The sequence below is a fragment of the Pelophylax lessonae genome, assembly GCF_965119305.1.
Source record: "Pelophylax lessonae genome assembly, chromosome: 3".
Classification (NCBI taxonomy): Eukaryota; Metazoa; Chordata; class Amphibia; order Anura; family Ranidae; genus Pelophylax; species Pelophylax lessonae.
Window position 1 is genome coordinate 448,252,128 of NC_138770.1, and position 15,299 is coordinate 448,267,426.

General features: G+C 42.7%; 1 protein-coding gene across 1 annotated transcript in view; it reads left to right on the forward strand.

Annotated features, from left to right (window-relative positions):
* Nucleotides 1–15,299, forward strand: part of SYTL3 (synaptotagmin like 3) — a 126,721-nt gene that overhangs the window by 69,684 nt on the left and 41,738 nt on the right. Inside the window, exon 6 of the mRNA XM_082251790.1 lies at nucleotides 524–590. Coding sequence (XP_082107916.1) covers nucleotides 524–590 — 67 coding nt within the window. The remainder of the gene's footprint in view (nucleotides 1–523; nucleotides 591–15,299) is intronic.

The following is a 15,299-nucleotide window of genomic DNA, read 5'->3' on the forward strand; positions in this document are numbered from 1 at the left end:
TCATCTACTTCAGTGCTTCTCAATCCCACTCCTCAAGTACTGAGTCCCAACAAGCTATGTTTTGAAAATTCCTCTTAGATAAAAAAGCTGTCACAAATAACAAGCCACTGACATTGATGTAAAGCACCCATGCAAATACCCCATGACCTGATGGGGGCATTTGAGGATTGAGGTTGGAAACTACCGATGTATGTTGTTCTTACTGTAGCCTCTTGTCATTTTCTTTCCACTGAGCAGTATGGAAGTGGTGTAGATACAGGTCTTGCCTCAGAAAACCACGTTTACTCTTGGTTTTCCGTATCTATTTTGGTATAGCTTTCAGTCCGGTTTATATTTGTATGTATAACATGCTATAGCAAAACTTGTCTTTGGCCTTGAAGTTTGTCACTGTGCTTGTTAGTAATGATGATGAATACATGTTCAGTCATAGTCATGTTTAGTGATAATGTTTAAATTACTTTATAAAATGATCATAATATGCAATACTTGGACACATGGTTTAGTAATTCTCCTTCTATCCTAGTAAGATTTCTGTTGTACCCCCAACACCTCCTCCATTCTCTGAAGCACCTTCTGGAAGTAACATTGAGGTAACATAACAATATTTATTTTTTAAAACTTTGTTTTAAAAAAAACTAAAAGACCTGGTAAAGTGCATGTGACGCAAAGAGTGAATGTGCCGTAAATAAGCTTCTATTCGTTTTAGTACTCAAAGAGAGAAATTCTCCCATTTTTCCCCCTTTGCTTTAGTTTCATTTACAGAGAGGGAAACAAGTATTTGATTCCCTGCTGATTTTGTAGGCTTGCCCGCTGAAAAGAAACGATCAGTCTATAATTTTAATGGTAGGTTTATTTAATCAGTGAGAGACAAAATAACAACTTAAAAATCCAGAAGAACGCATTTCAAAAAAAGTTATAAATTTATTTGCATTTTATTGAGTGAAATAAGTAATTGACCCCTTCACAAAACATGACTTAGTACTTGGTAGTCATTAGGGTTTCGGTAACTCAAACCTTTAGCTCCCTCCACATATTTTCAATGGGATTAAGGTCTGGAGACTGGCTAGGCCACTTCAAGACCTTAATGTGCTTCTTCTTGAGCCACTCTTTGTTGCCTTGGCTGTGTGTTTTAGGTCATTGTCATGCTGGAATAAGGATATTTAACCCCCTAAGGAGTTTATATAGCGCTTGCTAGTTTACACTAATAAGAGTGAACAATTTCTTGTTCACACACCTGAGTGATCAGTGATATAATGAGGGAGTATTGCTATTCTCTAGAATTGATAATAGGTGTATTAAAGTGCAAAATAAGCTGAATAAGTGATGAATTTAAATGACTATAAAGCTGAATACAAAATTAAAAATTACTAACATATAAATATATAAAATGCAAACTTTTACTATATATAAAGTGCAAATTTGATAAGAAATTTTGTGCAGTGATAAGTATAGTCCCACAAAGTGATTTGTGAAAAAAAAGTCCTAGTATGATTTCTCCAACGTTCCAATTGCTGGCAACAACAGGCAAAAAACTTCAATCATAGGGGGTGCAAACTCACCGAATTTGATGGGTCCTGACTGCCATATGGCACCAAGCCCTTCCGAGCTTGTGGCTTGCAAAGCCTAAGATAACTGCAGGTGCACTGTAATCCTCCACTCCTATAATAGGGATCGATCCTCAAGGTCCAATGCAAGGGGGGGGAAAAGAAAGTGCTCCAATAGTGCGGTACCGTTAAAAATTATGATTTTATTACCAAAAAAGTAAAAACAAGTAACAAACACAGTACACGTCCGCTTTAGGTGTCTGCCTGGGAATGGGGAACGGCGACTGCCGGTTTTGCGTCCCACCAGGCTACCCGGAAGCGTGCGGCGTGCGTTCCACCTGACGCGCGTTTCGTCAGAGCGTGATGACGTCTTCAGAGGTCACCTATTGGAGCACTTTCTTTCCCCCCCCTTGCATTGGACCTTGAGGATCGATCCCTATTATAGGAGTGGAGGATTACAGTGCACCTGCAGTTATCTTAGGCTTTGCAAGCCACAAGCTCGGAAGGTCTTGGTGCCATATGGCAGTCAGGACCCATCAAATTCGGTGAGTTTGCACCCCTTATGATTGAAGTTTTTTGCCTGTTGTTACCAGCAATTGGAACTTTGGAGAAATCATACTAGGATTTTTTTCGCACAAATCACTTTGTGGGACTATACTTATCACTGCACAAAATTTCTGATCAAATTTGCACTTTATATATAGTAAAAGTTTGCATTTTATATATTTATATGTTAGTAATTTTTAATTTTGTATTCAGCTTTATAGTCATTTAAATTCATCACTTATTCAGCTTATTTTGCACTTTAATACACCTATTATTAATTCTAGGGAATAGCAATACTCCCTCATTATATCACTGATCACTCAGGTGTGTGAACAAGAAATTGTTCACTCTTATTAGTGTAAACTAGCAAGCGCTATATAAACTCCTTAGGGGGTTAAATATCCTTATATCCTTTCATTTATAGCAGCTGCTTTACAACGGTTTACACTAGACACTATATTATTTATTCAACTAATTATTTATTTATATATTTATTAAATTAAACCTAGTTCTTTCCAGAGGCGCGAGGTTATATACTATTTTTAGTATATATATCTTACTCTCATGCTGGAATACCCATCCATGACCCATTTTCAATGCCCTGGCTGAGGAAAGAAGGTTCTCACCCAAGATTTGACGGTACATGGTTTATCATCCCTTTGATGCGGTGAAGTTGTCCTATCCCCTTAGCAGAAAAACACTCCCAAAGCATAATGTTTCCACCTCCATGTTTGATGGTGGGGATGGTGTTCTTGGGGTCATAGCCAGCGTTCCTCCTCCTGCATACATGGTGAGTTAAGTTGATGCCAATGAGCTTGATTTTGATCTCATCTGACCACAACACTTTCACCAGTTCTACTCTGAATCAGTCAGATGTTCATTAGCAAACTTCAGATGGACTTGTACATATGCTTTCTTGAGCAGGGGGACCTTGCGGGCGCTGCAGGATTTCAATCCTTTACAGTGCCGTTTGTTACCATTTGTTTTTCTTGGTGGCTATGGTCCCAGCTACCTTGAGATCATTGACCAGATTCTCGCGTGTAGTTCTGGGCTAATTCCTCACTGTGCTCATGGTCATTGAAACTCCATGAGTTGAGATCTTGCACGAAGCCCCAGACCAAGGGAGATTGACAGTTATTTTGTGTTTCTTCCATTTGCGAATAATCACACCAACTGTTGTCACCCTCTCAGCAAGCTGCTTGGCGATGGTCTTGTAGCCCATTCCTTGTGTAGGTCTACAATCATGTCCCTGACATCCTTGGACAGTTCTTTGGTCTTGGCCGTGGTGGAGAGTTTGCAATCTGATTGATTTATTGCTTCTGTGGACAGGTGTCTTTAATCTGATTGCCACAGGGGACAGGTGTTTTTTATACAGGTAACAAGCTGAGGCAAGGAGCACTCCCTTTAAGAGAGTGTTCCAAATCTTAGCTTGTTACCTGTGTAGAAGACACCTGGAAGACAGAAATATTGCTGATTGATAGGGAATCAAATACTTATTTGTAAGATTCTGGTACCTCCGGTACCCTTAATCACCACTTTCTCTGTAATGCGTCCCACCTTTCTCTTCAGGTGGTACGCATATACCTTTAAGAACGATGATGTCACTGCTGAGCGCCGCAGAGCGGCTATTTCAACCGCCGGCGGTCTCACTCACATTGTTCGTTCAACCGCATGGTTGGTTCGATCAAGCCATGCCTGAAGCAGCCATACCTGATGTTACTCGCTCATGTATCTCGCTACCTGGACTTGTTTCACTCACTGATCTTGTATCTCGCTACCCGATCACTCTTGGAATACTGCTTCTACTTATGGCTATCTCACCCTGCTTTCCTGCCTTGTTATCCACATGCTTTCAAGCCTGTCTCTCGATCGGAACCTCCGGCTATTCCCTTTGCCTGGAGCAGACCGGAACCTCGCTACTGATCCCTGTATCTCGCTACCGGATCATTCCTTATCTACTGGACCTCTCTAAACTACTAACATTACAAGTGATAGGTACCCCGCAGGGGAACCCTCCATAACCTTATTGCACTATCTACCTATGCACATTAAGGACTGTTACTACCTATCCATACTATCCTATCATCTGCACTGTTACATAGATTGCTAGCTCTTGGGCCTACTACCATCTACCATCTGCACTGCTGCATAGATTGCTAGCTCTCCTGTCTACTACTATCTATCCTTGCACTGGGTTAGTCTATCCTGTATTTGTCATCTGCTGTCCTCACCACCTGTTAGCATACTCGTTACTAACCTATCTGCATTCCTAAATACCATCTTGAACTCTCCTATACAAACCTATCAAGTGATTACCATCCTTGTCACTGTTCACACCTGTCCCTTCAGCACATCACCTTCATACTATCATATACATCCTATCACTCCAGGAACATCTCATTGAGTGTGTATATATCTGTATGTTGAAGCTGACAGGCCCACGGTGATGAGTCCTGGAGAGTTGGATCTGGTATTCAACACATCTCTACATGACTACTGAGTGGAGATTTTGCAGCTGCAAATCCAGCCTATAATAAAAACGCAGGAGCGTTACAGATTGAACGAACCTTAAAAATGGATTCAGCAGAATTACCCACTCAAGTGACACAATTAACACAACAAGTAAAAGCGTTAATACTTGCTCTGACTGACGTACAAGAAAAGAATCAGACTCTGACACAGCAGGTAACCCAGCTCTCACGGCTTACTGCTGTTCAGCCTCCTTAACCTAAAATAAACCCTCCTCTAGTGTTTACAGGTGATCGGAAAAAATTTAGTGAATTCAAAAACGCATGTCAATTGCTTTTTTGTTAAAACCTCGTACATACCCCACTGATCAAATAAAAGTCTGTACCGTTATTTCATACTTGACGGGTGATCCACGGGCCTGGGCAGACTCTCTCTTTGAGAATAATGATCAGATTCTCAACACCTATTCTTTATTCCTAGCGGAACTCACTAGTTTATACGATGACCCCAATAGGCAGAGTACTGCAGATATTCACTTGAGGGCCTTAAAACAAGGAAGGAGACCTGTAGAAGACTTTGTATCGGAGTTCAAAAGATGGACCCTTGATTCAGGGTGGAATGACACATCTTTGCGAACTCAATTCAGACTCGGGTTATCGGAAGCTGTTAAAGACGAGCTCGCCCGAGCGGATTTACCTGGCACCTTGGAGGCCTTGATACAACTTAGTATCAACATCGACAGACGACTGCGAGAAAGAAGGGCTGAAAAGATGGGAATGCCATTGTCTAGTCCTTCTCAGATTTCGGCCGTTGACCCTACTCCCATGGATGTAGGAACCATACGCCCACCTTTAACGACTACTGAACGAGCTAGAAGAACATCCAGAAATCTCTGCATGTACTGCGCATCCTTGGATCATTTGATAAGCACCTGTCCCCTTGTCCACAAAAAAGAGGGTGAGTGTTCACATGTCTTGCTGGGAGGATTAACGACTTCCTTTTCTAACCCCTATCTTTTTGTTCATTTAATATTACAGTGGGACCAAACTAGGATCACCACCAAGGCTATGGTCGACACTGGATCTTGTGGAAACTATATTGATACACGCTTTGTTACCTTAAATAAAATACCTATTATTTCAAAATCTAAGCCTGTTTCTGTTAGTTTCATTAATGGTATTCCACTGTCTTCTGGTCCAATCACCAACCAGACACAGGCACTCCTTGCCACTACCAACGAATCACATGTGGAGACCATCACCTTTGACATACTATCCTCACCCCATTTTCCTATTATTTTGGGACTTCCCTGGTTACACACACACCAACCAATCATAGATTGGAAAAAACGGACTTTGGTTTTCCCTTCTCACTATTGTGAGAATACGTGTAACCTCCCATCTTATGGGAGGATTCTGTCTGTGGTGTCAGATGAAATTGCACCACTATGCTATCAGGATCTGTCCGAAGTGTTCCTTGAGAAAAATGCTCAAGTGTTGCCTCCCCATAGGGATTACGATTGCACTATCGATCTACTCCCTAACAGCAAATTGCCTTTCGGTCATGTTTATCCCCTTTCACAGGATGAACTTTCTCATCTCAAGGAATACTTGGATGAGAATTTGACAAAAGGGTTCATTAGACCCTCTACTTCTTCCACTGCTGCAAGACTTTTCTTTGTCCGCAATAAGGATTCCAGTCTCAGGCCGATTATCGATTATAGGCAATTAAACACGATTACGATAAAGGATCGCTATGCTTTGCCGCTCATCCCTGAACTTATTGAACAGGTGCGTGGGGCTACTTATTTCACCAAATTAGACCTGAAAGGGGCATACAACCTAATCCGAATCCGTGACGGGGATGAGTGGAAAACAGCATTCAGAACCAGATACGGACTATTCGAATACCTTGTGATGCCATTCGGGCTATGTAATGCTCCCGCAGCTTTCCAAAGATTCATAAACGACATCTTTAGAGACTTACTTGATGTCTGTGTTGTAGTATACCTAGACGATATACTTATTTATTCTCGATCTATGCCTGAACACATAAAACATGTAAGACTTGTGTTGTCCAGACTGCTCTCACACAGACTATATGTGAAATTAAAAAAATGTCTATTTCATAAAGAAGAAATATTATTTCTAGGATACTTCATATCCAAAACTGGAATTAAGATGGATATGAGTAAGATATCCTGTATTCTAGACTGGCCTATACCAACAACCCGTAAGGCCCTACAGCGATTCCTTGGATTCTCGAACTTCTATAGGAAGTTCATCAAGAACTTTTCCGCTATTGTGAGACCTCTCTCACAACTGACAAGTATAAAAAAAACATTCAAATGGTCAGAAGAAGCAAATCAAGCTTTCTGCTTGTTAAAATCAAGCTTTACTTCTGCTCCCATACTACGCCATCCAGACCCATCCCTCCAATATATTCTAGAGGTAGATGCGTCAAATATGGCAGTAGGAGCAGTTCTCTCCCAACGACCAACAAACACTTCATCACTCCACCCAGTTGCTTTCTTTTCAAAATCACTAAGCAGCCCAGAGGTGAATTACCCAGTGGGTGAAAAGGAGTTGCTTGCCATAAAACTGGCACTGGAGAATTGGCGACATCTGCTCGAAGGTACCCAGTTACCAATACTCATACATACAGATCATAAAAACCTTCAATACCTCCAGACTAACAAGACTCTCTCCCACCGGCAGGTATGATGGTCATTATTCTTTTTAAGATTTAATTTCCTAGTGACCTACACGCCTGCAGACAAAAATAAAAAAGCGGATGCGCTATCACGATTAACCGAAGATAACTGCGCCGAAATCCCTTCCATTCCCATAATACCCTATGAACGCATTATTGGTGTTGTCCGTTCCTTGAAGGAAGAGATTTTGCACAGTAGAAGAATGGATTCACCTCCACCACAACTAAGTACTGATGCAGAAGGCTTCCTCTATTACAATGACAAACTCTACATACCCCCTACTATGCGCACCAAGATCTTGGAGTTATCGCATGATGTGCCCATGGCAGGACATATGGGTATAACGAAAACCTTTAATTTGCTCACCAGGCAGTTTTGGTGGCCTGATATGAAGACGTCTGTACAAAAATTTTTTTCTTCATGTGACATCTGTGCAAGGTCCAAAATGGACACTACAAAACCATCTGGACTACTTTGTAGTCTACCAATACCCCAGGTTCCATGGGAAGTTGTGTCCTTAGATTTCATAGTAGAACTACCACCCTCTAAAGGATTTAATACCATCCTAGTGTCAGTGGACCACTTGACAAAGATGGCACATTTCATTGCTATCCGTAGACTACCTTCATCTAAACAAACAGCGGAACTACTGATGAAACATGTGTTTAAGTTGCATGGAATTCCAAAAACTCTTTTGTCCGACCGTGGTTCACAATTCATCTCTAAATTTTGGCAAGCACTTTGTCAAATTTTACGCATTGAGCGAAAGCTCACTTCTCCCTACCATCCTCAGACCAACGGACAGACTGAAAGAGTCAACCAGTGCATTGAGCAATATCTACGTTTCTACACATCATACTTGCAGGATGATTGGGTGGATCTCCTTCCTCTAGCAGAATTTGCTTACAACAACGCAACCCACAGTACTACGAAGCAAAGTCCGTTCTACTTGAACTATGGGTTTCATCCCACTCTTCTTCCACCACGCATCCTGCCATCGAGTAACCCAGTAGCCTCGGATTACCTTACCCAAATAAAAGACTCTTTGGGTTTACTCAATACCACTATATCACACGCTCACAGTCAACAAAAAAAGTACTACGACCTTCGTAGAAGACCTTCTCCTCAGTATGCTATTGGAGACCTTGTTTGGCTATCGACAAAGAACTTAAGATTAAAAATCCCTAGCAAGAAGCTTGGACCTTTATTTTTGGGACCCTTCCCAATTAAAAAACTTATCGGAAAAGCTGCAGTACAGCTCACCCTACCAGCAGATCTCAAGATCCATCCCATCTTCCATGTGTCGCTACTGAAGCCCCATGTTCCTAACAAAGGAATAAGGCCTACCATCTTGCCTCCACCTCCAATACAAGTTGAAGGTGGAGAAGAGTATGAGATCAAGGAAATTTTGGATTCTCGCATCCATAGAGGAAGACTCCAGTATCTCATAAGATGGAAGAACTATGGACCCCAAGACGACACCTGGCTAGATACCTCTGATATTCATGCGCCTAGACTTATACGGAACTTTCATTCGAAACACCCAGAGAAACCTGTCCTATAGGCCTTCCGGAGCCGGCCTTAAGGGGGGGGGGTACTGTAAGATTCTGGTACCTCCGGTACCCTTAATCACCACTTTCTCTGTAATGCGTCCCACCTTTCTCTTCAGGTGGTACGCATATACCTTTAAGAACGATGATGTCACTGCTGAGCGCCGCAGAGCGGCTATTTCAACCGCCGGCGGTCTCACTCACATTGTTCGTTCAACCGCATGGTTGGTTCGATCAAGCCATGCCTGAAGCAGCCATACCTGATGTTACTCGCTCATGTATCTCGCTACCTGGACTTGTTTCACTCACTGATCTTGTATCTCGCTACCCGATCACTCTTGGAATACTGCTTCTACTTATGGCTATCTCACCCTGCTTTCCTTCCTTGTTATCCACATGCTTTCAAGCCTGTCTCTCGATCGGAACCTCCGGCTATTCCCTTTGCCTGGAGCAGACCGGAACCTCGCTACTGATCCCTGTATCTCGCTACCGGATCATTCCTTATCTACTGGACCTCTCTAAACTACTAACATTACAAGTGATAGGTACCCCGCAGGGGAACCCTCCATAACCTTATTGCACTATCTACCTATGCACATTAAGGACTGTTACTACCTATCCATACTATCCTATCATCTGCACTGTTACATAGATTGCTAGCTCTTGGGCCTACTACCATCTATCATCTGCACTGCTGCATAGATTGCTAGCTCTCCTGTCTACTACTATCTATCCTTGCACTGGGTTAGTCTATCCTGTATTTGTCATCTGCTGTCCTCACCACCTGTTAGCATACTCGATACTAACCTATCTGCATTCCTAAATACCATCTTGAACTCTCCTATACAAACCTATCAAGTGATTACCATCCTTGTCACTGTTCACACCTGTCCCTTCAGCACATCACCTTCATACTATCATATACATCCTATCACTCCAGGAACATCTCATTGAGTGTGTATATATCTGTATGTTGAAGCTGACAGGCCCACGGTGATGAGTCCTGGAGAGTTGGATCTGGTATTCAACACATCTCTACATGACTACTGAGTGGAGATTTTGCAGCTGCAAATCCAGCCCATAATAAAAACGCAGGAGCGTTACATTATTTCACTCAATAAAATTCAAGTCAATTCATAACTTTTTTGAAATACGTTTTTTCTGGATTTTTTTGTTGTTATTCTGTCTCTCACTGTTAAAATAAACCTGCTATTAAAATTATAATTTAATTTCTTTGTCGGTGGGGCCCTGCACAATATCAGCAGTGGATCGAATACTTTTTTCCCCTCACTGTACTTGGCTTCTAGGCTACAACAAGCTATGTAGGGGAATAACGTCCTTACAGGATGTCTCCAACTTACAAACCAAACTCAATGCACTGTTTAATTGGGCAACTCTGTGGCAAATGAGGTTTAATGTTGATATATGTAAAGTTCTGCACTTGGGGGCTAAGAATATGCCTGTATCATACATACTAGGGGGAGAACAACTGGGGGAATCAATGGTGAATGGTTCTGGTAGATCATAAGCTTAATATTAGCATGCAATGCCAAGCTGTGGTTTCCAAAGCAAGCAAAATTCTTTCTTTTGTTAAGAGAGGTAAAGACTCCAGAGAGAGAGACATCATTTTGCCTCTGTACACATCATTGGTAAGACCTCATCTGGAATATGCAGTTTAGTTTTGGGCACCAGTTCACAAAAAGGATATTAGGAACTGGAGAAAGTGCAGAGAAGGGTAACCAAACTGATAAGAGGCATGGAGGAGCTCAGCTTTGAGGATAGATTGGAGGAACTCATTTTATTCTCTCTTGAGAAGAACAGATTAACGCCTAGGCACGGTCATGCAAATATGCGGGCTCTCAGTGGCCGGGCCTTGGCGCAGAGGGGCCGTATATTTGCGTGCATTAGCGCCGATACAGCTGTGCCGAGAGCGTGTTCCGACGGCTCACAAACAGCTCCCGTTCACTTCTTATGATCAGGAGTTTTCCGATTATGTAACAGCCAATTAAGGCGGTCACATGGTCACCAGCCACGCCCCGCTTCCCGGAATGCCAAACCCCTTAAAGGGCCGGTGGGAGCCAACGCAAAGGGGTTAAGGGGGAGATATGATCAGCATGGATAAACACATAAGTGGTCCATATGGTGAACTTGGTGGTGGGTTATTCACTTTAGGTCATCAAAGAGGACAAGGGGGCACCCTTTATGTCTGGAGGAAAGGCGATTTTAATATGGAAAGGTTTCTTCACAGAAAGAGCTGTCAAAATGTGAAATAGACTCCCTCAAGAGCAGGTTCTGTCCAGCTCAGTAGATTGCTTTAAAAAAAGCCCTGGATTCTTTCCTAAATGTACATTACCTATAAATGTTAGAATCCATTTATGTTAAGTTGATCCAAGGATCATCCAATTGCCTCTTTCTCAATTTGCCTCTGGGAATCCGGAAATAATTTTTCCCCTGCTGGAGCAAATTGGTTCATGCTTTGCTGGAGTTTTTTGCCTTCCTCTGGATCAACTGTGGGTATAGGATTGTGTATACAGTATTGTAAAAAAAAATGTTTGTTTTGTTTTCCTCATTTTATAGGTTGAACTAGATGGACTTTGTGTATTTTTTCAACCAAACTAACTGTGTATGGTAACACATGTAATATGCATTGCAGTGCCAATTTAATTTTGATTGGCACCCCAACACACCATGGCATTGTACCTATATTACAGTGAGCCATAACACATGGTAGTGTATTGTTATGCATTACATTAAATAAAAAAGAGGGGTCATGTGCAAACTTGAGCTTGTTGGGATGCATTGGAAGTCCATATTACTTGTGACATACCACACATCAATGCACCAAAAGGGTCTAAATCAGGCATGTCCAACCTGCGGCCCGGGGGCCGCATGCGGCCCAGGACCACTGGCAATGCGGCCCATTGCCCCTTACAATTTTATTTTTGCTGGGGAGGAAGGAAGTCGAGTCAGGGGCACGGCCACAGCAGATTCCAACTAACTGTAGGCAGAGGCTGCCTTGGAGGGGAGGGGAGGAAGGGGGGCGAGCGCAGCCGGATTACAAACAGAGCGGGGATCTCCTGCTTACCTGGCGGCCGCTGTCATACGAAGCACCGCCTCCTGGATCGGCTCCAATGATAGACAGCACATTGGTGACATCTACAGAATCATAGGAGCCGGTCCAGGAGGCAGGACTTTGTATGAGAGCGGTCGCCAGGTAAGCATGAATTCCCCACTCTGTGTAATCCAGTGGCTCTCCTCTCTCTTCATTGCAGACTGCATTGGATGGGTACGCACTGGTGAGGCTGCATTGGATGGGCTTGCATTGGTGAGGCTGCATTGGATGGGCACTGATCAGGCTGCATTGGATGGGCACGCACTGGTAAAGCTGCATTGGATGGGCACTGTTTAGGCTGCATTGGATGGGCACGCACTAGGCTGCAAGTGCCGTGCAATCTCCCAGCTGCTGTGGTAGACTTAGGATATCCGCAGTCAGTGACAGAGATGCTGCTTCCTGTATAGTTCTGGCTCTGTCACAGGCGGAGTGATATGAAATGCAATCTGCCTGTGACAGGAGCCATACAGGAAGCAGCGGCTCTGCTCCCTACTGCAGCCGCTGCTTCCTCCAGCAGTACTGGCATGACCAGCATTACCCGGCAGCAGTACCCGGCAGCAGTAACCGTACCCACCAGCAGTACCCGGCAGCAGTAACCGCAGTTATTGCCAGCAGTCTACAAAATAAGTAGAAAAGGTATGTGCATTAGTGTGTGTAAATTTTTGCAATATGTTTTTTAATAACTAGTTGTGTTTTGTCATAATATGTCATGTCCTTGTTCATACATGTATGAATAAGGACATGACATTTTCTGGCTGCCTAAGTCACATGTGCTAGGGGTGCAACTATCCCCCCGCACATAACTGTAAATATCCCAACATGTGCAGTGTTTCTGACTCCTACCACCATGACCACTTCAAATCACTGAAGTGATCATAGTGGTTAGAGTGTTCCTTTAATATCTCTTAGAAGAAGTAAACCTCCGTATACTGATTCCGTTTCATGTCATCATCCTCTAATTGTGTTAAATTAGTGCTGGGGGACAGGCGCGGCGGCGCGGGAAGGGCACGGCAGCATTTGATTACTTATATACGTTAACTATAGTATATATTTTATATGCGGCCCGAGAAAATTTCTCTACACTCAATGTGGCCCAGAGAAGCCAAAAGGTTGGACAACTATGGTGTAAATGGTCCCTAAGGGTACACTTATTGCATAGTCTGCAAACAAATGGACAAAGTTTAGCCCAGAATTCAGGAAAATCAAAGGCCTAGTACCAAAGCAGAAGTAAATCAAAGAAGGGCACAAAGAAGGATTTCTGGAGAAGAATGATATTAACAGGTGGTTATAACCTGTTCACATGAATGTTTTTACATAGCAAAACTTTATTTCCCGAAAGTGTCATAAAGCAGAACATTGAAATCAGTGTTAAATGTTGTAAAATGTGTTTTTACGTCTTTCCTGGTAAAGTGCAACTCCAGTCAAGGGAGTTGGAACCTTTGTCAGTGTGTTTTTGCTGTCCAATGTCTAGTTGAGATCTCACTTTCTGATTAAGGCTATGTTCACACTGGCATTAAAAGCAGGCATTTGAGAGGCTTTAAAAACGCCCCTCAAACGCTTATGCACAATATACAATAGACCACACACAGTGCTGTTCACACTATCAAAACATAAAGCGTTAGTGTTGTGTCGCTTCAAAATTGAAGCCTCATGTCGAGCCAGGAGATGCTTGAGGCCTTTCAATGCCTCCCATTCAAGCCTATGGTAATGCTCTGGCAGGCAGTTGCGGCGCGTTTATGATTAGTTAATTTACTGTAATGGAATAGGCATTTGTCAAGCGGTTTTTAAAGCACCTCAATGCTCATCAAACCCTTTAAAACTGCCCATAGGACATTTGGGGAACATTTTTAAACTTGTCATTAATGCTTGCAAAAATGCCAGACTAACAACCATACTAAAGCTCATTAAAGCAAGTCTAATGCCCATACAAATGCTTTAGGAGCGTTTGTTAAAGTGATTGTAAAGTCTCGTTTTTTTTTTTAATAAAAAAAATGTTATATACTTGCCTTGTCTGTGCAGTTGGTTTTGCACAAAGCATTCTGGATCCTCCCATTCTTGGGTCCCTCGTTGCTGCCCCTGGCCCCTCCCTCCTGTCGAATGCCCCCACAGCAAGCGGCTTGCTATGGGGGCACCCGAGCTGAGCTGCAGCTCCCTGTGTCCTTTCAGACACAGAGCTTCAGTTCAGCCCTGCCCCCTCTCTCTCCTGATTGGCTGACTAATTTTGATTGACAGCCATGGTAGCCAATGTCGCCGCAGCTGTGTCTCAGTCAATCAGGATGGAGAGACCCGGACGGCCAAGGGACATCGCTGGATACAGATGGGGCTCAGGTAAGTATCAGGTGATGCTGGGAAGGCTGCTACACCAGAAGGTTTTTTATCTTAATGCATATGCATTAAGATAAAAAAAAACCTTCTGAATTACAACTCCTTTAAGATTTAGAAATTTAGTCAAGTGTGAACAAGCCGTAAGAGACAATATTGTCACCAGGGCTGGAAGTGACCTCAGCTGGGTTAGCCCCACCAAATCACATTTTTTTAATAAAACGTATACAGTTCATTAGATCATTGGTAGATCAGGCTATATCAATTGTTGTTTGTGTTAGATCTCACACAGAAGAAGCAATATTAAAAGCTATGTGCTGGGAGGGGGGGGGAGGCTAATCCGTCATCAGCCCTCCCCCCCTATCAAAAAATGTACCAACAGTTAGATATTTGCTAGATCCGGTAGGGACAAGTGGTTTTACGTTAGATCTCACATAATTGGAGACTTAATAAGTGATTTAATAAGAAGTTAATCACCTAATAAGTCTAACATTGAGATCTAACGTTAATACCACTTGATCTTACCAGATCTAATGAATATCTATTAGCCTGAGTGATTTTTGCCCAGAAAATTTGATAGGGGGGGGGGGGCCAGGCCCACTCATAAATCACTTAATACGTCTGTAATTATGTGAGATCTAACATTAAAACCATTTGATCTTCCTGGATCTAATGAAAATCCATTAGCCTGAATGATTTATGTCCAGAAAATTGCATGTTGGGGGGCCAGCCCGTCCTCATGAACCACCACCTAATATCTCTATTTTTATGTGAAATATCTCTGAAAGTATGTGAGATCTAATGTTAAAGTACTTGTTCTTACCGGATTATCCATTAGCCTGTGTAGTATGGTAAGCAACGGGTTAAGTTGCTGTCTGCAAAATGTTACAATTATGTATATGTCTGGGAGCTGGGTGTGGCTGAAGTTAGTTGCATGCTGATGTGCAGTGAATAAAGAAGCAACCTGAACAGCCTGTCTGTGTTAATACACTACATTTTGGCGACGAGGATGGCTAGCTTTCTGGATTTACCGGCTATCGGAC